Raw genomic sequence first — 24,640 nt, 5'->3', positions numbered from 1 at the left:
GCGATGATCTTCGCAGGGCAGCTGGCAAGAGCTGGATGAGAATAGCGAGGATCGTGCTCATATGGGAGAGGCCTATGTCCAGCAGTGGACGAACATAGGCTGATGATGATGATGATGATGATGATGATGATGCATCATAATAATTATTCCGGTGCAATTCAAATAAGGCAACTAAATAACTATTTGTAATAAAAAGTTAACACATTTTGCTGGTGACTGCCAAAACCGAGGCTTCTTTATGTGCTGCGAACGCACATATGCGTTCAAATGGGTGCAAAATTCTATGGGTACATTGGATGAAAGTAACGCCTTGCCGGCATTTAATGCGTAATATAACGTGTTATTTTATCAACAGCAAATCACACTAACAAAATCATCTTACTTGTAATAATAATGTTAAGCCTCATAGAAAAAAAATGAATACTTTCACTTTAAGGGGATCCCATGCCCCAATGACCTTCGATCTGAATTCCTTAGTTTTTTAAAGATTTTTGTAGCTTATTATATTAACAACAACGGCTTTAAGCAATATAGTATCCCATATTTACTTCAAAGTTTAGTTGTTGTTTTCGAGATATTTGGCATCAAAGTTGAACAATTTTAGGCCAAAAATCTGGTTTTCTGGCCATAATTTTTGTGTTAATTATTTTCAAATGAAAACCCTTGACCAGTTTTAGAGACGTTAAAGACGAACCCAAATATGTACATTTCGTAAATGTTAGAGCTTTCACGTCAATAGAGATACGAAATAAGTGTTTTTAAAGACAATGTTTAAAAAAATCATACAAAATTAGGTATTCATTTTTTTCAAAATCCGGTAGTCAAAAATGGAGATGAAAAATTGGAGAACCGATAGCCGTTTGACTTATAATTCTATCTGTAGTGCAAAAGTAGGAGATACGATTCAAAACTTGTCAAAAATCGATGAAATTTAATCTACTACGAACCTTCGCATGCAAGATAAGATAAGAATGAATAATGACACGTACCGTGTGGAGTAACCGAACGCGACTGGTTGCTCCGCCGGGGCGAATGTCATACGCGGCTGAAGAAGGAAGCGTTGCGAAAATGCCTTTGGCTAACTGCAACAAAGTTTTAAGGTGAGTATTACGAGCAGCGATATCGGCTTTGAGTGCATACTGCAAACGGGCGAAATCGAAGACCATAGTTGCACAATACATAATCATGATTATAGTTAGATAGAGCTGTAGTTAAAGGTTTTGCTCCGAAATACAAAATTACAGTCAAAGAGACGGAATCGCGTACCAGCGTACCTTTGTGCTTACTGATGTCATATTGACATTCCATATATCTACAAAAGAAATCAAAGCGAAATTGGCTATAAAATGGTACGCGATTCAGTTTCCTTGAATGTACACTTTAAACGTATACAACGTAATTTGGCATATAAGACAATAGGAACACTCACGAAGTTATTACACACACATGAATGCAATAAAAAATTAGGATTGTTGGTACGATACGAGACAGCTATATTTTTTAAGTAGTCGTACAAAAACAAAAATGGATATAGTTTTGATACTGAAATTAAACCTGTTTACATATACGTGTCTCGGTGTTTGCTTAGAAACAGTTAGCAAACTCAGTTTATTTTCTAATTTTAATAAAGACTCAATTGTGTGAATTCTCAGAATTCGACGTAGGTACATATTTATTTAAAATACTCATTACTAGCAGAAGGTAAAATTATGACTTTTATATGAATATAAAAATACACCTGAACGTACACATCAGGTCGGTTTATTGATGCGATAGTTATATATTTAGGACCTGAATTATAACTGAGCAGTAATTTTAAATTATGAATCAAGCCAATCAGTCCTATGTGGAGCTTAAAATTGGCAGAGAGGCGTACGGAATGGCGATTACTCCACCGACAAGTGCTAGGCTTTTAAATGTACATGTACAAAAGTGAAACATCAAAATATTTAATAAACATCAGCTCTCCGAAAGCCTTGTTAAAGAACATTGAAACACGAGAGCCTAATCGGGGAACTGGACTTGAAGCGCAATTTATTCACTTTTTCATAAAAAATAGGAACAACGAAAATTATTCAGTGCCAGGCTCGTTTCACGAAACGCTGCATTATTATTATCAGTGAAGAATAACGAATTTATTTTAATTACCCTTTTCTTCACTTCTTTTAATTTAAATTTCGGCAATGCAGATTTCGGTGGACTGAACACCAAACATCACATGGATTTAGAACACAAATTCGCAATATTTTTCTTTCGACCCACGCAATCGGCTTTTGCATTCAAACGCTTAATTAATTTACATAAAATAGCTTTTTTTGTGGGTGTTATGATCTTGTGTGATCCGAATTGCTACCACTGCCTTACTTGCTATTCTTGCCGCCAAACAGCAATACTTGTGCTGCTGTGTTTCGGTATGGACGGTAATACAGCTGGTAATATTATTGGTACACAAGGATACGTAAAATATGTACTTGTATTTCATTGTTTATTACGATTACATCAACAGATGAATCAACATAGTAGTCACTGAAATAGATTGATTTATTGAATCCTGTGAAATTAAATAATAATGGATACAATAAAGTCCACAAAAGTTTGTTGGAATGTAGGGTTGCCATACGTCCTGGTACGTCAGGACATGTCCCGGTTTGAAGCGTGCTGCCCTGGCGTCTCAGCCATTAATAAAATTATGTCGTTTTGAAAACCATTCTTTGTCAGTAGTAGGGTGCAAGTCTTTAGTTGACGAAGGAGCTCCATAATTTAATGCTACCCAATAGAGTGCCTAAAGGCTTTAATATTATAAAAAAATAAACTTTTAGGCTTGGAAGTATACCAGCGCTTATCCATTTAAAGGCATAATGAAGCAATAAAAAAAGCCACATGTCCAGAAAGTTAATTTTCCATTTCGGGACACTTTACTGGCTGAGACGTGCTGGACGGAGGGCAATTGGGACCCAAGCCCTCGCGATTTCATTTCACGCCCTCGCAGATACAAAATGAAATAAAACCCTTGCTAATTTATAGGGCAATGTGGGAAAAAAGTCATGGCTTTTTGCAAGAGGAGTGGATTAACGTACCGAACAAACCTTTTATCTCAGTTTTATAAATATGTAACATCTGAAATCAAATACTGTAAAGTCTGAATGCATTTACAATTAAACTAGTTTACTAATATCGTTTGGAACTCGAAACAGAAGATCTGTTTTTAAGCCCCGACGCAAAAAGAGGGGTGTTATAAGGTTGACCGCTATTTGTGCTGTGTGCTCTGTGGCACCGTAGCTATTAAACGGGTAGACCGATTTGAATGCGGTTTGTTTTATTTGAAATCAAGTTTTCTAGCGATGGTTCTTAGACTTTTTCACAAAATCGATTTAGCCGTTTCTGAGATATTGAACTTTCGGGGGTTTTCCAACTTTTTATTGGTTAGGTAATCTTTTTCTTTCTCATATGAATTCATCAGGAAAAGGAACAAAACCGACGAATTCCGAGCGACATTAACATTCTATAGTTGCAATGTTTTGATTCATAAAGTCCCTGGTGTTCCCTAAAATCAAAGAATTGAAAAAAAATAGAATAAAAAAGAAATAAAAAAACAAGGAATAGAGAAGAAATTGGAAACAAATATAATGGAGAAACTACGTCTTATTCAATCAAGCAAATAGAGTAATAACCTAACCAACAACAAGTTGGAAACTCCCGACTTTGTCACTTCAAAGTTCAATATCTCAAAAACGGCTGAATTGATTGCGATGAAACATGTCTAAGAACCATTGCTAGAAAACCAGATTTCAAATATAAAATAACCGCATTCAAATCGGTCCACCCGTTTTAGAGCTACGGTGCCACAGACAGACAGACGCACATAGCGGTCAAACTTATAACACCCCTCTTTTTAAGAAGGAATAGAGAAGAAATTGGAAACGAATATAATAGAGAAACTACGCCTTATTCAATCAAGAAAATAGAGTATTAATTACGGATATTATTAAATCATCGAACAGAATGTGAAATCGGCAACTACTCAATGTTAAACCCAATATTGTGTCCAAATATCAGATTAACCCTGTGAGATATTTCACGCTTGTATGATTTCCTTAATAACTGTTTTAGGAACGGATACCAGTGAGTAATTTAAACACTAGGAGTAAAAAAACTACTTAGTATTGGAGAACGAGAAAAAAAAGCTAATAATTGCTAAAAGTAACTTGAACTACCTACCTACCTACTACATATTCATTCTTTTACTACTTACCTATAGCCATCTGGCAGATGTGATCAAAAGCTATGTTTATAAGTTGAACTCCCATATAAGCAGGAAGGTGCGAAATTGATGTTAGTTAAAATTCATGTAGCTTTATCATATTACAATGGCTGGATTCGAAAATCTGGTCGTCCTAGTCTTTTCCAGACACAGAAAAATCTATTTAGTATATTATGTTTGAAAATTTTCAAGTTTTTTTTTAATAGGTGAGATGTGCATATATGGATGTAGGAAGTAATAATAACAATACATTAAAATCAATACAATACATTATTTTTGATCAATGTGTGGGAGGGCAGCGCCGTCGTCAAACCCAAGCCACCTGGCAGCGGGCTTAAACCGGTGCACATGCTGGTTTGCTGGTGGCACGTATGATGGCAACACTTATCCTGGCTCTAAACCAGCCCAGTATTGTGGTCACGGAGCGATTCCATTGTTCTGAAATTGCTTCTCCTAAGTGTTTGACGAATGAGAACATTTGGGGTGCAATTTTCATGAATTTGAATGAAGTAACTCCTCGTTTAGTCGCAATTTAAACAATGTAACATGATTCATTTGTTGTTGAAGTGGCAATGGGCAGGCCATACAGCACGGAGAAAAACTGACCGTTCCAGCCGAAAAGTTCTTGAATGGAGTCAAGCGCAGCGTAGGACGTCCACCATCGAGATTGGAAGGATGACCTGGTTCAATCAAGGTGGATGCAGGCGGCTTCCAACCGAAGCAACTGGAGGCCTATGGGGGAGGATCATGTCGAACAGTGTACGTCCTACGGCTGAGATGATGATGACGATGATGATCAACATGTTTTACACATTATGGGAAGGCTGTTCCGATAAATACAACAATTAAGAAGTAACTCGAAGCTTATCAAGTTGTTTCGTTTCTTACTGAGAGATTCCATTAACTGTTTGGAGTTTATTTTGTGTTTAGCCAACTTCCAACTTTAGGACCTAAGATAAATACTACTTACATTAGTTAGGTTAGAAGTTGGAAAGTATTTCTTAAGCTGAACCGGCCAAACCTATATTTGGCACAATTTACGAAGTAAGTATATGGCGATGTCTTTCGGATATCTCTAGAGATTTTATTAAAGCTATGAATACTTATGTAGTGTATTGGAAAAGTATCTCGTTTAGGTTATCTTTCAACTAACGATGCTTCGTTATCTTTGATAAAATAAATATTAGTGAACGGATGATTTATCTTGTTAACACTTTTCCAAACAGTTTTTGTACTATCGAAATAGAATATCTCGAATTAGCTCGATTTTAATGAAAATTTGCACATTAAAGTTGAATATTTCGCAAACAGATCACTGAATAGAAAAATCATCTTGGCACCCCCCAATGGTTTTTAAAGACCTATCCAACGATACCCCACACTATAGGGTTAGTCGAGAAAAAAAGCACCCACTTTTCGTCTATGGGAGGTGCCCTAAATTTTTTTAATTTTTTTTTATTTCACCACTGTCGGCGTGACTGATACGTATATTCATGCCAAATTACAGCTTTCTGGTACTAACGGTCTCTGAGCTTAGTCGCGGACAGACAGACAGACAGACGGACAGACATGGCGAAGCTATAAGGGTTCCTAATTGACTACGGAACCCTAACAAGAGCCATACAAGATAATGCTTATACTACTACCTACGGACTACCTACTAGTTAAGTACCTGTTGCCTAAAATGTTACCCCTCCTATGACGTCCTACAATACAATACAAAGACTCTTTATTGTACGTACACCAGAAATAGTAAGCGATAGAGAAAATAGATACACAGAGAAAAAAATTCAAGGTAAGCAATAGGCGGCCTTATCGCTTAAGAGCGATCTCTTCCAAGAGCGGCAACCTTTTTTACAGAAAGAAGGAAGGACTTGTTATAAGGAGTAGTCATAATATTTGTTTGTAAAGCATAAAGACCGTATTTTCTAACACGCAGGCCCTCGCAATCGCATTCAATATCACTTTTTACTTGCATCCTGTACAGTGTGACAGAAATTATAGAGAAAACAAATGAGATCACGAGTGCGTTACACATTAAGGCCTGACATAGGTCCCTGGGTCATTTTTTGTGACACCCACGTATCCTATTTAAAAAATGGGCAGGGCACGGCAAAGTATATGTCTACCATATTTAAAATTTTAGCGTCAGTGGTTTAAGTTGTACGTTATCTTGCAATCACTCACGGTATTTTTCATGGGTATAGAATGTTTTATTCAGTTATAAAAATCTTCCCGTACCCTACAATTCATTCCAATAGCTTGCACATGGATGGGATCCCTTCTTTGCAAATCCACCCTTGTATTATAATAGAATGCCACGGATGGTAGGTAAGCACTAAACAATATGTGGGAACTTGCTTGACTAAATAACTTTCTGACACGAAGGTTGCATGAATATTCAAATTATTTTGTTACAAGTGATAGTTCAGAATAAGTTAGTTCATTCTAAATTGTTTTGTGTAAAACAAAACCTCTATTATACGTCCTTGAAACTGAAGAGTGAATGACAAGTGAAAAAAGTCAAATAGGATGAGAATTATTTTTGTAGCTATTGAAGCGACCATAAAAACACTAAAGCAAGGTTTAGACGAAGCCAGTAACGCTAGCGTCAGTACCAAGGCAAGTTACTGACTTGAAAAATAGGTCAACGTTCTATTCACGCCAGTGGCTGGAAGCTAGCGCTGGCTTGTCTTGAAATTTTTTTATACGAGACTAATAAGTTTTGAGCACAAACGTTCCTTAGGATCACAGAGGTACCTATATCCTGAAAACTTCTGCTCGCCGCCGCGAAAGAGAAAATATCCCGTGAGAATGTCAAAATATTCGTTCTTAATACACGTTTACGTAAAAGAATGTTCTGTTTTAATTTCGTCTCTGCAGGGACACTTTTTTTAAGTATGGATAAATAGATAGAACTATTATATTCTACCTATCCTATAACAGATCGATATTCTTTATATCATCATTTATCTTCGTCAGATACCAGTACTCCATATCGAAATACCAACACCCTCTAATATAATCTTGATTGAAGATACATGGAAAGGATCTTATTGTGAATTCAATTCTATTGAAAGTAAATAAGCTAAATTTTGTTGGTGATAGTGATAACCACACTTTGACTACGGGTACCTTTTATATTACGGACATTAGTGGGTGGCACTAAAGGTGTAGAAGTATTAACGGCACTAGAAAATACTTGTACCTACTTATAAAAAGGTAGAGCTTATCTAAGCTAAGGTGACGCATGTCTCACTCAACTTAATCAGTTCATTATGACTAGTAAACCAGCATAATGCAAAAGTGTGTTTGTTAACGAACGAACGACGAATTTGAATGAAATTGAATATGTAGATAGTTGGATCTCTACACATAGGTTAATTTTTATCCCGATATTCCCACGAGATTCATGTAAGAGTTACACACGTCAGCGATGACGAGATCGGGTCATTCAGAGAGGCTATGGTACAGCAGACAAATTTGACCTTGGATGCCGTATCCGACTGGGGTTCGGCCAACTTGGTCCAGTTCAATGCTGCCAAGGCACAGGTGTGTCTATTTACTGCTAAGACCATTCACCTTGGCTCCTACTTTCCAGAGTGTATCCTTACCACCTAAAGACCACCTTGAGCTTCTTGCTCAACTTCGGTGCAGCTATTAAGTCCGAGCGAAAACGGCTGTTAAAAAACTTGGTGTCCTATATAAGGTGAAGCGGTATTTCACACCAGAGCAGATTTTTACTTTACACAGCGCAGGTAAGCTCGTGTATGGAATACTGCTGTCACCTTTGGGACGATTTCGCTAAGTATCAGTTAGCCGCGTTGGATTCGGTGGAGCGCCGGGCCCGAAGATTCTCTGGTGACAGTCCGCTGATCGGGAACAAGCTACAGAGCCTCGAACACCATCGTAGAGTTGCTTGTCTGTCTGTTTTTTACCGGATACATTTTGGTATGTGTGCGCAGGAATAACATGATCTCACCATGGAGTCACCGAAATCACCCAAGTTACCTAACCACTACTCGCTAAAATAATTTGACCCTTACTCGTAACTCAGCACAGCATGGCTTACAGGTTTCTGGGTGTGCAGTTAACAGCCAGATCTTATCTCGATAATTAAACGTAAAGCAAAATGGCCGAATTGATACCATAAACCAGCCCTTTTTTATCGTCAGTATACTCAAGGGAAAAGGGTTTTTATTAAAGCAGCTATATCTTACGAAACAAAGGATCGGCGATTTCTTTCGGATTCGTTACTGAGTTAACAATCAGTTAAACCGCGAATTTAATTGTCTTGTTCATTTTTCTCGGAAGATAAAAAGGCCATGCTTTTTAATAATAAAGAACTTAATAATAAGTTTTTGTGTCAGAAATACGGAAGAGCGTGCCTTTTCTGGTATCGACTTATAAAAATAGTCATCAAAGGAGATGTCTCCATAGCACTGTATAGATCATCTGTAATAGACGTAAGACCCAATGATTTGAATGAAATAAGTAAATTTCTTACCAGAAAACGACTTGTTCATCTCCATTTGTTTACTTAATTCAGGCATTTTCGATTTCGGCGTACAGCCCCAGCACAATACCACTCGAAAGTAAATCCGGAACCTGAGAAGAAAATTATATTAATACTAACTTAATGACCAGACATATATGAAAAAAAAAAATAATAATGGCACACCCGGGATCTGGGGCATTATTCGAGCGTTTCAACCACGTCACTTTCATGGTAAAGTTTTTCATATTCTGATGGTGTTTTCAAATACCTCCTGGATCCTGTAGGTGATTTTACCGAAACCTTCAAAAAATCTAATAAATACCCTTAATGTGGGAAAATCAAAATGCGTATTTCCTCAACTGAGGACTGGAGGATCCAGGAGGGTATTTTAGTTCCTGCACTGGTAGAAACCAGATAACCGAAAATTGTATCAGAATCTTATGCCATTTCTACAAAAATTTGTCCACCAGCAGTGGTTTCAAAGTGTTCGAATAATGATCGAGTTCGACTATTATTATTTTTATCTAACTATTTATAGTCTCAACGCAAATATCGTTAAAATTACTTCGTCATTTCGAGTAGGTATATTGGAACGGCCGTAGCCACAAATAGAAGTATAAGGTATCAAGAACGTCGAGGTAACTTTAGTACCTAGTATTAAAGTCGTGTGATCGAGTAAGGTGTAATGATTTGAATGAATAAAAATTTCTTACTAAGATACTTAATAATACTAATTTTACTAAATTAAATACAAAAACGATTTTAATAACACCGTTTCAGAGCAAAAGATTAGGTTCTGAACAAGTCCAGCAAGTCATTTCGTTATGACTTCCAGACCGAGAAAATAAATACTTAATGAATCTTCCTTTCTCATTAACTCAAAATTCATTCCAACATTTTTTTAAAACATTTGAGCCTTGCAAGTTGTTTTCTGTAACCTTATGTATTAGGTAACATTATATATAGTGTAACATTAACTCAGGCGGCAAGTAATACAAACCGGCCAAGAGCGTGTCCGACACCCGAAATAGGGTTCCGTAGCCATTACAAAAAAAAGTAATATTTTTCCAAGGATTTCGTATTTTGTACGGAATATTCCAAGTTTAGGTATATTTTATACCTTAGGCTGCTATTTAGTCTTAAACTACTAATTAATTTAATTTAAAATACTTAATAATTAAATATTTTGCAAACAAATGACTGAATCGAAAAATCGTTTTAGCAACCTCCTAATGATTTTAAAAGACCTATCCAACGATACCCCACACTACAAGGTTAGATAAGAAAAAAAATACCCCCACTTTAATTTTTATTAAGCCATTTTGGCTACGGAACCCTAAAAAAGAGTGAAGTTAGTAATTTATATTTTTCATTCATCCTCCATTCTTTAAAGTAGTTGCGTAAGGTCTTGGTACTAACTTATTTTAGGGCCAACTTTTCTTCCAAATGGCAAACGTTTTGTAAGGTTTTTGTAAATTTGGCGACGTGAAGCAAATATCGGCTTGACTAAAAAGTAGCTGGGTAAAGCGAAATCTCAATATATTTGATTACGAGCAGGAAAATTGCGTAGTAAATGATGATAATGAATTTCAGCTCTGCGACGTTTTACGAAGTAGATTTTAGATGAGATTTATTTTTCACTCCATCATTTAGAGAAATTTCGTTTCTATGTTTAAATTGATATCAGACAAACATTTATTTTTTAGGCTTCATTTATTTTTTTAAAGTTTATAGAAGTGCGTTTTTTGCTTTCTTAATATAAAGTATACGCACTGGAACCAAAGTTATCAAATAATCATATTAATTATTTTCAAATATTCTTACTAACATTATAAAATGCATGCATGGAAGTTTGGAAGTTTGTTACTCTTTCATGTAAAACTACTATAAAATATACGATATAGTGTGTTTTGAAGATCAAAATGAAAGCAAGTAGCATTTTCCATGATCTGTTCATAACATTTTCAATAAAAAAGATCCTGAAATTTGTGCCCAAAACATCTCCATCACTACACGAGTAGGTATCCTAAGACTATATCAAAATGCTTTAAACTTTACTAAAAATGCATTGGTTCCTTATTCAAAACCTCATTCTGCTAGTTGACTTATTACTTGGATAATTTAATTTATATTCTCCATAGAATTCCGCAATTCCTGTAGAATAGTGATAAATAAAATGTTCATAGACGAAGTCGCAGCTAACTCTTAGCTAGTTTATTTATAACTGTGTCATAAAAACTTGCGCAAGTATTTAAGTTTAAGGTGAAAATCGTTTTCACAGCCTAATATTTATTTGCTGGAATCCGAAGCTGTTTTGACACCAACTTTCTGCTACGAATGTCAAGAAGAAACTTTCAAATAAACAAGCAAAACGCGGAAAGTTAGTTCTTGGCAAGGTAAACTGTCACTCTCCTTTCTGGAATAAATCGTTACATTTTATTTACTGCGATTAATAATGTACAGCAAAAGATTGAGAGAAGTAAGTTCGAGGGGAAAATCTTTTTTGATGGAATTCGAACCTGTTTTGATACTAACTTTCTGATACGAATGTCAAGAAAAAACTTTCAAATAAACAAGCAAAACGAAGAGATAGTTCTTGGCAAGTTAAAGTGTCACTCTCCTTTCTGAAATAAACCGTAACATTTTATTTACTGCGAATAATAATGTAAAGCAAAAGATTGGGGACCGTCATTAAGTTAATTGCTAAGTATTTCTAATTAGAACCGGCCACTAAACAACGTTCAGGACTATCGTAAATCAAGCCAGCTGTTGATAATTTAAATATTGTCAAAAAGCATCTCATCTATTACTAAAGCAGTATCTACTAACCAGTTTGCATTCCCTAGTTTATAATACAGTTTAAAATTTATTCACACTAGTCAAGCTTCTTATTATTTAATTACACAACATACGAAATCCTGCCAATTTTCATGTCTGACGACTTTCTACTTATGTCAAAATACTAAAATTACCCCACAACGCATAAGTAAAATTTGGCTTCGGACAGAGGCTCTGCTAATACTGAATAAAATGCAAATTTTCATTAAAATCGAGCGTCCTCCCCCCGCCCCCTCTAAAATCTCTAAGTATACAGGAACATTTTAAGTGATGGTTATTGTGTAATCCAAGAGAAAAGTGTGTCTGTGTCTTCGAGAAGTGTTTATTTACATTATAAGACACGGAAGGATGAATAGATTATAAATGATTTACATATTTCGGGGATCTCGGAAACGGCTCCAACGATTTCGATGAAAGGTATGTGGTGTGGGGGTTTTCGGGGATGACAAATCAATCTAACTTAAGTAGTTATAGTAATAGTTTCATTCAGTTTGTCACTACAATATTTTATTCTGCCACGCTGCAGTTCACTCACCGAGCACAATGCACGCGGAATGTTTCAAAATAAGCTTGTTTAGGCTCCACAAGATTCTAACGTTGGACCAATATAAGCCTATGCAGGCTTACAAAAAACTTACGTAAAAGCGATATTAGCCTAAGGCAGCTTAAATTAGTTTTGGAAAGATTATTGTAAATGCGAACAGTATTCAATAAGACTGATATTAGGACGATGTTAAAATAAATACGCTTATAATTTGTGCCCAAATCCAGGCTTATACGATGATATAAAATCAATATTAGAGTGAAAATTTATAGTCTTGAGATGGTTGTAAGAGGGATTTTGCTGGTTGGGTTGGTCTTATCTCTGGGACAACGCTTATTATCGAGTTTTAGCCTGAACAAAGCTCGGTCGCCCTGGTACTTTAATTAATAAGCAACAATTCTTGAGCTGTCCATTTAGTGAAGCACTAAAATTAAATTTGTTTGCGTCGAGTTCATTAGGTGAAAGTTGCACTAACTCGCATAATTTCACGGCGGCGCACGACCACTCGCTCCCGCATAAATAAACACTATTAAACACGGTACGTAACTTACTAAAATACTTACTTATTACTCATCCAGTAGTAAATTAGTGGGTTGAACATGGAATTGGCCATGGCTAACCAGTAGAACAGGAGATAGACGTGCTGGGCGACTGGTGCCGAAGCCAGCCTTTGGTGGTGGTAGACCAGCACAAAATACGCGTGATAGGGTAACCAGCAAAGCGCGAACACCACTACCACCAGGACGAACATTCGCACCACCTGGATGAGGAAAAATTAGAAGTTCTACTGTTTTTTGTGGTCAAGCAACAAGAATATCTATAAAAGGTTGCCTGGAAGAGAACGCTCTTAAGCGATAAGGCCGCCTATGGCTTACCTTGTAATTTCTCTCTGTGTACAGCCAGAAACAAAATATACATACGTTTAAAGTGCCAAAAATATGTATACTTACAGGATCTTTTTGCCTGAACGTTATGGTCGTGTATACATATTTTTTGCACTGTGGCTGTATTCATATTATTGTTGCTGACTGTACCTGTTTTCTGTATCGCTTACTATTTCTGGTGTACAATAAAGAGTCATTGTATTGTATTTAAGGAATATAATGGGCAGTACGAGCATTAAAAAAAAACCTTAAAACCTTTGTATGCCTAAATAAATTACATTCATAACATTTACAGGATGTAGCTGTACCATAGTAACACATGAATATATGCCAAAAATATACTACTTACTACATACATTTCTATTTTTTATTTAATGAAATATCTTAATTGAATTGTTATGTTAACTACCTACTTGATAAATATTAAAAACTGCACACTTAAAATAAGATTACATAATAATGTAACATAAAACACCTAAACTTCCTTTAGCAGTTCCGAAGGAAGGGAACAGATAGCAAGCCTATGATGTCTGGTGGCAGTTGAATTATACCTTAAAGACCAAAATTTACAAATAAATGGAAATAAGGAGACTATAAAATTAGGGGTTTATGGTGGATAGTGAATAATAAATGCCTCTCGTCTTAGACAACACGAGTACTATTAACTGCTTTGATTAATAACCCGCACTTAATAGCTATGGGTGACTGTCGCTTTCAAATTTAAAATTTACGGAGCAACTAACGTGTTAAGTTATCATATTTCAAATTATCCTAACAAGATATTAATTAAATTACCATCTTTCATGGAAGGTTTCGAGTAGATTGTCATATCTTTAGGATCGCAAGCGGGCCTGATTTTTTGCAGAAGTTAATTTTTAACGATTAAACATAAACTATCCGGTAGAATACCTACCACATGAAAGAGAACTATTATGTTACATTCATCATCATCATCATCTCAGGCGCAGGACGTCCACAGTTAGACATAGGCCTCCCCCATAGACCTCCAGTTGCTTCGGTTGGCAGCGGCCTGCATCCACCGTGAACCCGCGGCTTTAACTAGCCTAACGTTTCTGACGTTCCCGATCGCAATCAAATGACAGTTTTTGTATGCAAAATCTGTCATTTGATTGCGATCGCGAACGTCAAAAACGTTAGGCAATACGGCCTCGGGTCGTCCGTCCATTTCGTCATTAATTCCATTGTACAAAATGAATACTGAATTTTCTCCTAAATCGGATTTTGTGTGCAAATTATCGCTATTCATCAAAGCGGCGTACAGCAAGATCACCCACGCATGAGACCTAATCCTTCGTTTTCAACATACTTTGTATCTAAACATACACTTTCTCTACCTACGCATCCTTCTGAAAATAGCAGTCGAATATACACAAAAACGGTTACTTGCTCAAATTTCCTGTAGTTTCCTCACTCAATTTCTTTGTAATCCAATCTTTCACTTTTATCTCATTCATGTTGTTCTTTCGGTTTAATATACAAGGATTGTGGAACCTATATTAACATGTAGGTGGGTACTTGTTTGATATCGATGTGGCGTAACCACACTAGTCATAAATTAAATGATAAAACTCAGCTTTACACGGATACAATTTGTCAAAGTGAACAATAGAGTTTTAGCAGAAAGGTCTTTGACCTGCCTTTAGCACGCTCTAAAAGCCGTCCGCAACAGACGGTTCAATAGGAATCCTCTTTCACAAATTTCACAGAACCCTAAAAATGAGCTAGTCATGGGCTTGTGTTAACAAAATTTATGCATGAATAAATACGAATACATATTCAATTTACATTACGGCATGCCAGACTTCCTGCCACAATGGCCAAAGGGTTTGGCTAAACTTGACTGTCCCGGCCTTTATTCCTCAACATTTAGGTTCGCCGGAAATAGGTAAGTTAAGCCTCGTTCACTCTTTTGTCGTTTGTTTACTGTGAACTACTTACAGGAAACGTCTCCCGTTGACGGGATCTTTTGTGAGTTTCAAGAGATATTTGATATTGAGTCGCGAACTAACGCTATTTGACCTGTCGGTAACTTTTTACATGACCTGTTGGAAGATTACGATATTTTCAAGGTTTTTTCAAAGTTCTTGAATATATGTATACCTACATTTGGAATGAGACACGACAATTATATAGTACGTTTTCGATATTATTGCCACAACGACATGCCAATGGTTAACAAATTATATCAGTTAAAGTCATAATAAAAAAACCGGCCAAGAGCGTGTCGGACACGCCCAAGATAGGGTTCTGTAGCCGTTATGAAAAAATCTCGTACCTAATATTTTTCTAAGAATTTTGGATTTTGTATGGAATCTTCCAATTTTAGATATACTTTATACCTTAGGCTGCTATTTACTCTTAAACTACTAAATTATTAGTAACAAGCAAACTTAAACGTTATAGTTTTCCTTGTTAATTTGATATTATACTTATTACAACCAACACTTTTTTTTAATTTTTTCCAACCAATAGCCATTTTGGCTACGGAACCCTAATCGTGATACTTATTGAAAAAGCGTTTCACAGCAGTAGGCATTATTTTATTTATTTGTAACTGTTGTTAGGTATGTCTTATACCTATCCAGATAGCTAACTAATTTTGGCAGGTAACAGAAATACCGAATAAGCTTACCATCCGTACTATTTGATCCCCATATTTGACTAAGCGTGCCTCGAGTATAGATATTTGCCATCGTAACGCTGTATTTTCGCGGCTCGTCACATTCAATTTAGAGAACTATATTAGTATAGAAATACGTGAATCGTAAATAATATTCGTAAGCAGGTTGGTAATGTTTGAAGCATACCAAATATTTTGTATGAAAAACGCAACTGCTATAACAATCTCCATGCAAAACACAAATTTCATAGGTAAGGATCTAATATATGAAATTTGGTATGGAGATAGTTTGAGATATCTGGGAAGGACATAGGATGGTTTCCAAAAATTGCATAGCTCACGCAAAAAAAAAAGAATTCTTCGCAGTTAGAGTCGTGGGCAACAGCTAAATACCTAACAAGCCTTAAAACTTTCGAGTAAGCTTTTAAGCCTCGTGAGTATTAAGCTCTGCATCAAACTTTGTTACCACCAGCAAAAATCAAGTTGGGAGGTAAACGATTAAGTAAGGTAAGTTGAGATTAAGTGCCTTCTTTCGACAAAGTTACAGTCAATAAACTCTTTTGGAGACTTGATGAAGTTCATTGCGGTGATTGTGATCAACTCAAATATCTCAATCTTCTTAAACAATTTCTTAAATCTCTGAACTGTTTCCATTAGCTTTTTTAAAAATGATAGGTACTCATGATCATACCCCGTTATCAGTGTTGCAGATCCATTGAAACTAAGTCATAGGGTTGTCGCACTGTATTTATTTCATTGGCAATGTGACATATTGGTATATAAAACGTTTTTGATAGATGAATGAATGTTTTTACATGTAAAATAACAGATTTGTGTATACTTTGATTAGTTGTCTGAATATATCATTAAGAGTCTTCTTCTATTTTCGCCATCAGCTCTCTTTTACATTGGGAAAATTCGGCAAGATCATTAAGGTCATTCACAAAAAATCATGATTTTAACTGAATAATCAATTTTATAACACATTAATTAAAATTGACAAATAAATTACGCAACCACCTATTATGGAGTTTAAAAAAATAATAAAACCTCTTTTAATTATGGGCTGAAAAAGGTACATCAAATTATTAAAACCTAGGCACATGTAAAAAAAATATGTGCAGTGCCCCCTAGCGTTTCCAATGATTCTGCAACAATGATAACGGGGTGTGCTCATGATTTATATTTTAAGCAATTGCCGATCTATAATTATGCTACGTGTGCAAATGGAGATATTATATACAGAATTACTGATTTATAACATTACTAACTTTTCATAAGTAGGTACATACCAAAGATACATTTTAATACTTCTGCGCATTAAAAAATAATCATTTGCCGAGGTCATGTTTGTCCGTAATGTACACACTCTTATTCATATGTTTATTTCCTACATTAGGTATTTATAAGCTTCAGTTATTAATTACATTGATAATTGTACCTAGTACCTACTTTTATACGCGACTACCCCAAAACTAAAACTAAGCTGCCAGCTCTTCAGTCCTCTGTGAGAGTTTGCTTAGTTTACATATTTTCCATTCTGTGACTTGAGGTTTGGGCTCATGATTGGGCCTGATTACATTGGTGTTAATATTGTTATATGTTTTTTTTCATATATGTTTTGTTATGAGAGGGAGGCAAACGAAAATGCGGGTCATTTGATGGAAAATGATGACCACTGGTTATAAATACTAACAACTCAAGGAGCGTCACTGGTCTGTCGCCGGCACCTTTAGAGAAAGTACAAACCCTTTTCATGAAAGCCCCGATGTCATAATGAGGGCTATCGCGTATGAATTCGCCGCTAGAGGCGCTAGTGTAGCGAGAGATCTCCGAAATGTTAAATGTCACTGTTTTTGGGTGAGCTACGCTGCCTACGCTTATAATTAGAATATTTTTGTGAATATTTTGCAATACCTGAAATGAATTATGGCAAATATGCGTTACGAGGCAAGAATGTCTGTGTTTTAAGACAGTTTTGTCTTTCCGAAACCTTTGTCCTCCCTTTTTTTCCGAATAAAACGGGACTATGCAACACTGCGGCATGCTCGATATTTTTATGGTAACGATTTAAAGGTATTAAATAATGATTTAAATGTAGTTAAATTTTGTTTTCACGTCCGTAATGACAAATTAACCACTATACTTCAGGCAAGACCTTTGTCTACAGTGGCCCCAATGAGCGCGATAAATGGTAGCCCTTATTGTCTGGAAACACAGCAAGTTGATTCCACAATAATTTAACTGTACGTGGTGGGAATATTACTTTACATCAAAATGGTACAGATCTGTTCACTCACGAAGGAGCGCCCTTCCACAGCTTATCAATGTGCAATAGTAGAATAAACCTCGTACTTACACGTTGTCTTAGTGTGCGTGACTGACGGTAAGTATGGACAGCAAAAAATGCCACGTTCGGCCTACACACGCACACATAGATTTGTCGTACGGATACGTTTACAACTACAATTATAAAATGCGGAGAGGCGCTCCTTCGTTAGTGAACAGATCTGTATACATACTGACCTTTCGTTTAGCCCTAACGACTTGCATCTGGTGGTGGGTGCACTCGCCGATGGCGCGCCCGCGAAGAGTCGCGCCCATGCGCGCGTAGGCCCACACCATCACAGACATCGGGGCCACATACGTCACCGCCAGGAACACGAGGTTGTAGCTGTCAACAAAGCACTGTTTACAATGATTGAAACGGGCATTTGCTTGGACAAATCTCGACATGATTTGCTAATTTTCACTTTAAAAATAAATAATAACATACTAACTACCTTAGAACAGTTGAAAACCCCTGACGTTGTCATTTTCAGTGTCAAAACGGTTCAATATTTCCATAACGGATAAACCAATTTTTCTTAAACATAGCGCAAGAAAACTCCCTTGCCGTTTGAGAGCTACAATACCACAGGCACGCAGACAGACATTTAACGTCAAATGTATAAAAACCCTGGTTTGCGTCGAGGGTTAAAAATCACACAATAATAACAAAGAACAAACAATGTTATGAAATTACTGTTATCGTGTATACCTACGTTATGCCTATCCAATTTATTAAAAGTGTAAACAAACCGATTTCATCAAAATTCTTGTATAAACACCCACTGGATCGAATCAATATCACATTTATCTATAATTCGTGTCTTTTAACTAGATAGACAATCACTTTTTTTACCGAAATTAACTTGATTTCAATATTTATTTTTCATTTGAAAAATCTTCGTCAAAATCTAACGTTATTTTTTGATTGAAACATGTGTATAATCTGTAGTAGAATGGACTAGCTTAGAGATGATGGAAAATTTGACATTTTAAAAATCGATTAATGCGCGGGTGAATAAGCGTTTTTTATTTACTTTCCTTAAAATTAAAAAAAATGTTACTGCTTTTATAATTGAATAAACAGTCTTTGGAATTAAATCAAGTATTGTAAATAATAAAATAAACAAATATACGTTGATCTATTCAATTAATAAATAATCGATTTACAGAACAGATTCATTATTTTGCAATAGGTTTTAGGTTTTCACACCACTCTATGGCCGGGTTAATGGCATCTTTGTTTACGCTTTTCATAAATTGGATCGGAATACAATATAGTCCTTATCATCATTATTAAATTAGACGACGTTATACAGGGTGAACTTTTCAACATGATACAAAATTAATGTTTAAAGTTCAGTTAATGCTTGAAAATATAATGCATTAAGTTTTTTTTTTTTTAAATCAGTCTGATTAAATTTGTGACTTCCATACATTGAGTACGTTTTTTTAATTTTAACAAAACGAACATCATAACTTTATCCGACTAATTTCAACAAATGAGTTGTCCTGCATACTGCGCTTGAAACACTCATTGTATCATATTCAAAATGTCATCCTGTTTACAAGTTGTCTGAAAATTAATCCGAAAAATTTCATTACATTGTTGGGTTAGTTTGACGGAACCACCTTGTAAATGTTTTTCAGAATTTTAATGTTTAACAACTGTTTGCTTACATTAATTGACGTTCAAAGTGTAGGTACAGCGTCAAAACCGTGATTAATTTCTAAGTTTTTTTTTACATTGTTCAGTTAAGCTATAATATTCTGGATATCATCTGCTGAAATGTCCCGCATTATTTTTTAAAAGCCTTGTTTAAAAGAGCTGCCAAGGAGCTTAAATATATCGAAACACATTCTTACGCACTTAATAATAGAAATGTGTTTCGATGTATTTAAACAGCTTGGTCATTCTCTTAAATATAGCTAATTTTAATCTCCACTAATTAAGTGCATCTGTGTTATATGTGTGCAACCACATAGGTACTTTATAGGTATAATACAATGGGGCTAAGTACTTAAAAGTACCTAAATCAACGAGACATGATGTTTAAAAGATGAGGCAACGTTATACCAAATGCGAGGAAATATAAAAACAGTGGCATCCTAAAATGTAAGACTTCACCGTGTATGTGACGTTTACTGTAGCATTAAATTTCGTGAGCAAACGTCGAGTGTTTTTGTTGGGGCTGCTACAGAACAGTATGTTCATTAGTTTATTGCCTTGTGTGTTCACCAACTAAAATTCGTAAGATAAATAAATATTCTGCCTTTCAAATAGGCTAGCTAGATGAACATTCATTAGCAAAATAAGTTAACGGTGATGAAGCGGATAGTTTTTCGATAAAAGCAAGTAAACAAAGGAAAAAAACAACTTAAACCTATACCTACAAACTATAAGGCTTAATCATCTAAACTACAAACTAAGCTATACTACATTAGGTACACTAAAGTCATCCGCAACATGCTTCGTCATAAAAACTAACCTTAAAACCCTCCCTCTTGCATCGTACCCGGCTCAAACGTCCCCATAATACCAGCAGCGTTACCTCGCTGAATGGCAATGGAGACCTGCTGCACCAAGTACGAGCCTGAGCGAGGGTCAGAGCCCCTATCACGCTCCCCTAAACAACTCGCGAGCCTCCAAACCCCAGGATCCAGCCGTCTCGACCGCAACCGGCACGAAATCATACGCTGATTCCAAAGCAGAGTATTTAGCGTGCTTCAATTTCGCGGCACTCTCCGCCGCAAACCCCGCACACGTCATGGTCTGTCCCAAATGGGATGCAGCAAACGTGCTGACGCAGGTTGCATCCCAAAGAAGACAACGCCTTCTTCGCCATGGAACCAGCGTCAGACCATCCGGTCTTTTACCATCCGTACGGCTCAATACTGGGGGTTCCAAAACGCACGGAACATTTACCGACACTATGGCCCGCCGAACAATCTCATTGATTGAATAATGCCTCGGAAAACACCCAGCACACATCCACAGGCGGCACAAAATTAATTAAAAAAAAATTCTGTAAATTGTTAGGTAGATAAAATTGACTACACTCCCGTGTTAAATTTATTCATTTTTTAAGTGTAGTTTACGACGACGTTTATCATTAATACCTACTAGCTTTCGCTCGCGGCTTCGAACGCGTGGAATTCGGTTATCGCGCGCTGTTCCCTCAAGAACTGAGCATTTTTCCGGGATTCAAAATAGTCAAATACCGTATTATTATGTTCTATTTAATGTACGTTTGTTTGGGTTAGGTTAGGTAGGTAAATTATATTTTACTAGCGACCTGGCCCAGCTTCGCACGGGCAAAGTAAAAAAAAAGGAAAAGTGCGAGTCGGACTCTCGTACAAAGGGTTCCGTACCTATGCAACATTAGACATTAGCATAAAACGGCAAAAAATAACACGTTTGCTGTTTGGGAGCCCACCTTACATATTTATTTTATTCTGACTTAATTATTTATTTTTAAAGTACATTTACACAAAAAAATATTCTGTCAATATTTCAAGCAACTACTGTTGCCGTTATTAATATCGAGCAAAAAAAGTCACGTTTGTTGCATGGGAGCCCCCTTAAACATTTCGATTCATGAGATACTGCCTAGTGACAGACAGACAGACGACAGTGGAGTCTTAGTAATAGGGTCCCATTTTAATTACCCCTTTGGGCACAGAACTCTAAAAAGGTATCTAATCAAGGCATTGTTCAGCTCAATTTCTAAAAAACTACACCCGACACGCACGAAGCCGCGGCGCGTCAACGTAGAGTCATCATCATCATCATCCAGCCTATATACGTCCCACTGCTGGGCACAGGCCTCCTCTCAGAACAAGAGGGCTTCAACGTAGAGTAAATGCATTTTTTGGTTAGATTGATATTTTTAATCTCGTAATAGTAATATATTTTGAATGGAATGTCCGATTTGAATAATTCAAAAAGTAATCTACAGGTATTGAAACCGTCTTGAATATAAAATTATTTTTTTGGATAAGGATTAATACAAAGGTATGGATAACATGGTATATTTTAAAAATCGGTTTAAGTACTAGTTTTTGAGTTAATTCGTAACAAAAATCCAAAAATTTAAAAATCCAAAAATCCAAAGCTTTCCTCTTTCTAATATTAGTATAGATAAAACAAATAGCTGCTGTTGCCCTACACTCCGTCCGCATAGAAATATATTAAGCCCCTGCTAAACAAAGACCATCGAATTCTTATTTTACTTAGGTATATCCTTCTCTGGTCATAATAGGTTTCTGCTATGCTAATCCGTCTCATAAAATCATTAGTTGTTTTATTAGTGCATAAAAACTTACCAATAGTCAGCCCTAGACGTAGGATAGCTGCCGTCGGGCCATTTTATGAAGCATATTTCTCTCTCGCCATTAATGTACCTTTAGAAACAAAATACGTCATTAAAATATAATATCTACAGAAAGAAAATTAACACAGATCCATTACAGAGAGTGAACTCGTACCTAAAAAGTATTATTTTACAAATAACACCGGCTTTTATAAAAACCAATGCGTCAAATCGCAGCTTAAATGATGGCTTTAGGGTTGTACGAGTACGTTGTTTCGCAGTCAACATTTGTATAGAATTACGTTTTACAGATATTTTTTCGTATATTATTGTTTCATAGAATAATCAATACATGGAAACATGGAACAATTACTTTGAAGAAATTTGTATCATTGACTTTTGTTACAAATAAAGTTCATTATTTAGGTATTCATTCCATAGAATAACAAATTAAATATTCTTTATTCTTATATTATTTAGTTGATATAAAACTTATTAGAAAGAAAAACATTTCATGTGGTGGTAGTTTCTAAACCTTTTATTCATACCTGCGACAAAATGCATTACCCTCCTATAACGGTAGCGATTCACTTTCTGATGTGTTCACAGTTCTTACCTAACCTAACCTACTTTTCTGGTAGCGATTCGCTTTTTGGTGGGATCACAGCTCTAATCTAACCACAATCTAACCAAATGTAATCTATATAAAATGACTACATTTAAATGTGTTAATATTTATTAAATTATAAACATAACGTATATTTTTACATTTTCGTTGAAACAAAATAAATAGTGAATATAAATAAACCGAAAACCAAATTCTTTAAAAAAATATAAAATTCCTTGAATTATTGTTCTATTTCATTCAAGTAAATAGTACTTAATTGAAACAATAATATTCGAAGTAAAAATACAAGGACTAAATATTATATGAAACATTTTCTGCGAAAAGAAATTCTGTGAAATTTCTGTCTGTGAAAGAAAGGAACACCTGATTTTAGCGACCTCTTAAGGTAGTATAGGTAAAATAGAAAAGGTCTCTTTAAACACCGTACCTACCAGCATTCGGTATCGACTTGTCGAGGTATTAAAGCTATATTATTCTCCAATGTAATTTTTGTGATAAGTATATTAGGTTTCCATTTAATTTCCCAATTTCAGATTCACATTGCTTCGATCGGGATTTTGGTATAAAGTTATATCACAAAGCTACGACGTCTGATGATACTACAGGCGAAGAACTTTGTACAGAAATACACCCATAAGTAGTTATTTTCAATTACTATTTATCAATAGCAATATAAATTTAAAATTTGTAGGTTAATGCAGCGCACACGAACAATATAAATTGTTTTCTGCTAAGTTTGGCTTGATGTGTTATATTTCTTAATCTTGATTGTGTAACGTTTGTTTGCAGTACCAAAATAAGTTTTATCTATCTAAATTTGATATTTTGACTCTATTTCACACTTAAATTTTACCATAAAACTCAATAAAATACTAACAATTTTGTATAGACACTGACATTCCTCATTTTGATTCACAGCCTAGCTAATTAGAAAATAGCCACTTACCTGTGACTTTGACTCGTTTCGCTACTCTACAGGTGAAGTGATCCTTAAGTGGTCTCTGGGAATTTTAAGCCTACCCGGTTTTATTTAACTCTTTACGAATTTTAGAAATGTAACAAAGAATTCTCGTTATCCATTTAACCTCCAGATTTTAATGGCAGAAGTTGAGTCAGATATGAACGTATTTTAAACTTTTTAATTACAGCTACTGAGTTTTATGTAATTGATAATTCCGTGTTCTGCCACGAATTTAAAAATTAAAGTCGCTAGCTAACCTACTACGTCAGAGCAGGGTAAACAAATGGTATCTAACCCTTTCGAACCCAGCTGATACGATTGTGCGGGTTACTTGAATTTGACATGGATTGTACATAAGGTCCACTGTCATAATTCTTACATTTGAATTTTGAACTTGACATGGAATGTACATAAAGTCCATTGTCGTAACTCTTTTCATACTCGGCTGGGTTCGAAAGGGCTAAAATGTTTCGTGTTGATTTGCAAAGGCACAAATCATATCATTACGTTTTTCTTTCATCTTTAAATTTCTTACCAAGTTTGTCTGAAGGAAAAATGAAGGGAAATCTCCAACTACTGCCATTACGTGACGCGAATATAAGTGTATGTTTTGAGTAGTTATGTTGTTTAGAGTTTTTTTTGCCCTTAGTTCCAACAGTCTCAGCCCTTTGTACCTAGTTGGTTGGTGAAAATGGTTCAAAGAGAAATAAAAATAAAAATGCAAATTAGTAGGTAGGTAGGTAG

The 24,640-nt window shown here is 35.7% G+C and overlaps 1 protein-coding gene across 3 annotated transcripts in view; it reads right to left on the bottom strand.

Moving 5' to 3' along the window:
- Positions 1 to 24,640, bottom strand: part of LOC141434373 (tachykinin-like peptides receptor 86C) — a 58,336-nt gene that overhangs the window by 3,776 nt on the left and 29,920 nt on the right. For 2 of the 3 annotated variants that reach the window (XM_074096787.1, XM_074096788.1), the window contains 5 exons: positions 22,321 to 22,398; positions 18,193 to 18,340; positions 12,705 to 12,901; positions 8,769 to 8,869; positions 990 to 1,082 (listed from right to left, as the gene is read on the bottom strand). In XM_074096787.1, the coding sequence (XP_073952888.1) occupies positions 1,036 to 1,082; positions 8,769 to 8,869; positions 12,705 to 12,901; positions 18,193 to 18,340; positions 22,321 to 22,398 (571 nt within the window). In that variant the 3' untranslated portion in view covers positions 990 to 1,035. Of the gene's footprint in view, positions 1 to 989; positions 1,083 to 8,768; positions 8,870 to 12,704; positions 12,902 to 18,192; positions 18,341 to 22,320; positions 22,399 to 24,640 lie in introns of those variants that run through there. The other variant, XM_074096790.1, reaches the window with a different exon arrangement.

The sequence above is a fragment of the Choristoneura fumiferana genome, chromosome 13, assembly GCF_025370935.1.
Source record: "Choristoneura fumiferana chromosome 13, NRCan_CFum_1, whole genome shotgun sequence".
NCBI lineage: Eukaryota > Metazoa > Arthropoda > Insecta > Lepidoptera > Tortricidae > Choristoneura > Choristoneura fumiferana.
Note: the sequence above shows the minus strand (reverse complement) of the source record. Positions and strands in the feature narration are given on the sequence as shown.